Source organism: Perna viridis, chromosome 4, assembly GCF_037379345.1.
Source record: "Perna viridis isolate PV_CMFRI_1.1 ecotype Kerala chromosome 4, ASM3737934v1, whole genome shotgun sequence".
In the NCBI taxonomy this organism is placed as follows: Eukaryota; Metazoa; Mollusca; class Bivalvia; order Mytilida; family Mytilidae; genus Perna; species Perna viridis.
In genome coordinates, this window is record NC_142448.1 from 2,640,049 (window position 1) to 2,643,401 (window position 3,353).

Consider the following 3,353-nt stretch of genomic DNA (forward strand, 5'->3'; position numbering starts at 1 on the left):
CTATTCCCAAAATTTTTTTTCCCACAAAACTTATCATGAATCTCCAAATAGAATGTTTTCAATTAATTCGTCTGTTAGTAGAATGAATGTCATATTTTATTCAGAGTTAGAGATAGTAGCCTATCCGCCAACTCGAGAGCTATTTTTTGCCAGGACTGGCTAATTTTAGCAAAAACCTATATAGCCATATAGTGAATATATTGAAAACTTGTATTCAGGACTGGCTAGACTTTGAGTGAGTTTCCTACCCTGTTTTATTGATGAGTCGGCCGACACATCGTTATTGTCACAGTTCCTTGTGAGCAATTTTAAGATGGGAAAGAAATGTATCTATCCTTCAATTTACAACTTATTACAGCAACAAATTTACAATAATTATTTCGGAACTTCTGTTATCTTTATATTCAATTGGTTGTAAAATAAAAGGTATTCCAAGTAAAAACAGCATGTATCATAATAGTAAAAAAAATGAAGAGGGATGGTTCCATGTCAATGCGGCTGGAACAGTTCAGGTTTAAGAGAAAAAAAAATTAACAAATGGCAGTAATAATCCACTTGAAACCAAAAGAATTACTGAAGAATCTGAAACGAACAAAACAGAAACTACTACCAGTAATACCCCTGTTGAAACCTGTGACAAAGACAAATCTGCAAAGCTTGCTTCCAGTCCAAGTCAAGCTCATAACATTGAAAAATCACATACTTCTGATCAAGATGTGCATGATTCAGAGGCAGGCTCTCAGTCTGAGACAGTGAGAGTGATTCTGAATATAATGAGAAACCGTCATCTGGAATTTTTGCACCCACTGATGGTAGACTTTGTAATAGTAGAAAATATGAAGTTTCATATCTGTGGTTATACTTCAGAGGGTGTAAGAATGGTTACATTTGTATACTGTGAAATCTTAAATCCAATGTCCATCTCTAAATTCATTGGCTTGGGAGTGAAGCTTGGGTGTCATCCAACTAGAGAACTAAAAACACATACATCTTCAGCTCGAGACAAGCAATCACTTGAAAGATACTCTTGCATGACTTGTATGAATGTTAATGTTCACAGACAGTTACAAATTCAAAATGAAAATCAGTGAGCAACAACTGAATGACACTATAGAGGACTTTAAAACAAGAAAAAAAAACGAAAACGGTCTTCCTGATTGCTGAAAATTGAATACAGGAGTTTAAACAGGATTTTATCTGTTAGTTTTTTCCCCAACTGAGAAAAAATTCCCATTCTCAGGGGCAGGGGCCTTACTTAAAAAAAGGTACGATGTAGAGAAAGCCCTGGATAGGGTGAAACTTATATACCCCCCAAAACTTTGTTAGCAGGGGTTTAAAAATTGACCTCATTGTCAAAGTGAAAGATCAAAGGTCACTAACCTTGGTTGGACACATTGTCTCAAGTGTATGTACATGTATATGTAATTAAAAGACAAATAATTACAGTTTTGTACAGACGTACTAAATAATTAATTAAGAGTGTCCACAAATTTTAGATGTAGTCCTAAGAAGTAATTTTAATGTAAAGCCTCAAAGCACTGTTTAGGATAAACAGTGGGTATGGCAATTGCTAAACTCCCACAATGGCAGAAGGAAATCCCAGTAAGATCAAATCCTATCGGTTTCTCTATTGCTATATTAATGCGGCTGAAGTACATTTTGTAACTTGGCTGTCCTTTGGTTATTATTATTATTAGCAATAAGTATATGAAATATCTATTAGAAAAAGATTTCTAGTACTGAGAATACAAAAGCGAAAAAAAATGCATGAAAATGTATGAAAATAACAAAATGTAGAAAAAAAAAAATCAAATTTCTCCCTAAAAGAAGGTGCACATCCTCAAGTATGTATAAAATGACTGTGCACAGCTTGAACAATATTGGCTCAATACTTTTTGAGTTACAGATTACACAAAGTACATTGTAAGTACATGTACCCCTAACAGACTGGCTGACGGGGTTGAGCCCAGGGCTCAAGCTACTAGTAAGCTCAAGTTATCATAAGCTGGAGTGAAGAATGTTCATTCTGTATCCTGTCTTAAATATTCATTACAAAAATCTGATTAAAATGCTTGTAACAAAATATTCGATATTTTTTTCTTGATCAGTCTCCATTATTGTTTAAATTGTTATCAGTAGACAACTCCGGTCAAAATACCACTAAAAGACGGAATACTGTCTTGATCTTGGGCAAAATCAGAAAATTAGAGGGTGACCTCACTTCCCTTTTGGTGTCATCTGAGCCTGAGGACAAAGTGAGCAACTAATTCAGCCCAAATCACTTAGCAGCATGAGCCCTAGTGGAGCTGCTACAAGACCTTTTGTCACCATTTGTAAAAATTAGCAGTTTTTCCGCAAACCCTACCACCCCTAATTTATTGTACATACCAAGAAACCCTAAAATACACCTATTTTAAGTGCAAGATTATGAAATGTGAAGAACTTTATGAGTAGTAATTATATATGTATAGTATAAGGAGTAAATTGTGCATTTACATGTATATTTCAATCTCATTTTACTAATTTTAGAACACTCTCAATTAAATGAGAGCTGTGCTTTACAATGCTTTAATCCACATTACTGCACCTTATGGACACTGTTTGGGTCTTTCTTCCAGGCTTCATACATTTCTTCTGTGTATGTCCCAGAGCTTCCATTAAGAAAGGATTCAGATTGAGCAGCTGAAGCATAATTTCTGGCATGTGTATTATTTGTAGCTCCAACACACCTCAAATGATGACGCCATTCAACTCTAAATTGAGTTGCAACAGATCTTGAGAGATCTGACACAAAAGTTTTCACACGATACATCACGTCTTTAATGTGTGGAAATGTCTAATAGTATGTCTTAAATTATGGCTTAGGTGTCGCTCCAGATTTGTGCTGTCAGCACAACATGCCTTTCGGCCACAAAGACAATACTGACAAGAAGAAAGGGATTAAATCCGATTTACACAGTTCCTTGGTGGAGCTCTAAATTACAGTCGATTTCTAAATGGTAAATTAGCCTTGCAATGGGCGATCGGTCACTTTCTGTTTGTCCTTGGCTTGGACTGCGATCGTCGAAATATTACAATATTACCTGTAATATATCAAATAAGATCATTAAAGCAAATAAAAAAAGCCACACTAAAATAATAAAAAATGAAATTATGTTTAATAGCATTTTGTCGCGAATTTTACCTTTCTATCTATAAATTTTCTATACAAGTGACCTTTCCAATGGCAAAATAATTTCGCAACTTGTCTTCGGAGGGGAAACCGAAAATGACGTCACGAAAGAGCAACAATCCATCCGATTGGACAAAAAGATTTATTTTAACCAATGACCAAGGATATTACAAATATTGCG

General features: G+C 35.0%; 1 protein-coding gene across 4 annotated transcripts in view; it reads right to left on the reverse strand.

Annotated features, from left to right (window-relative positions):
• The window catches only part of LOC148618440 (2-oxoglutarate dehydrogenase complex component E1-like), a 39,624-nt gene extending 36,338 nt beyond the window's left edge, over nucleotides 1–3,286 (reverse strand). For all 4 annotated transcript variants that reach the window (XM_088577366.1, XM_088577365.1, XM_088577364.1 and 1 more), the window contains exons 1-2: nucleotides 3,185–3,286; nucleotides 2,588–3,083 (exon numbers count right to left, since the gene is read on the reverse strand). In XM_088577366.1, coding sequence (XP_088433492.1) covers nucleotides 2,588–2,812 — 225 coding nt within the window. In that variant the 5' untranslated portion in view covers nucleotides 2,813–3,083; nucleotides 3,185–3,286. The remainder of the gene's footprint in view (nucleotides 1–2,587; nucleotides 3,084–3,184) is intronic.
• Between the last annotated feature and the right edge of the window lie 67 nt (nucleotides 3,287–3,353).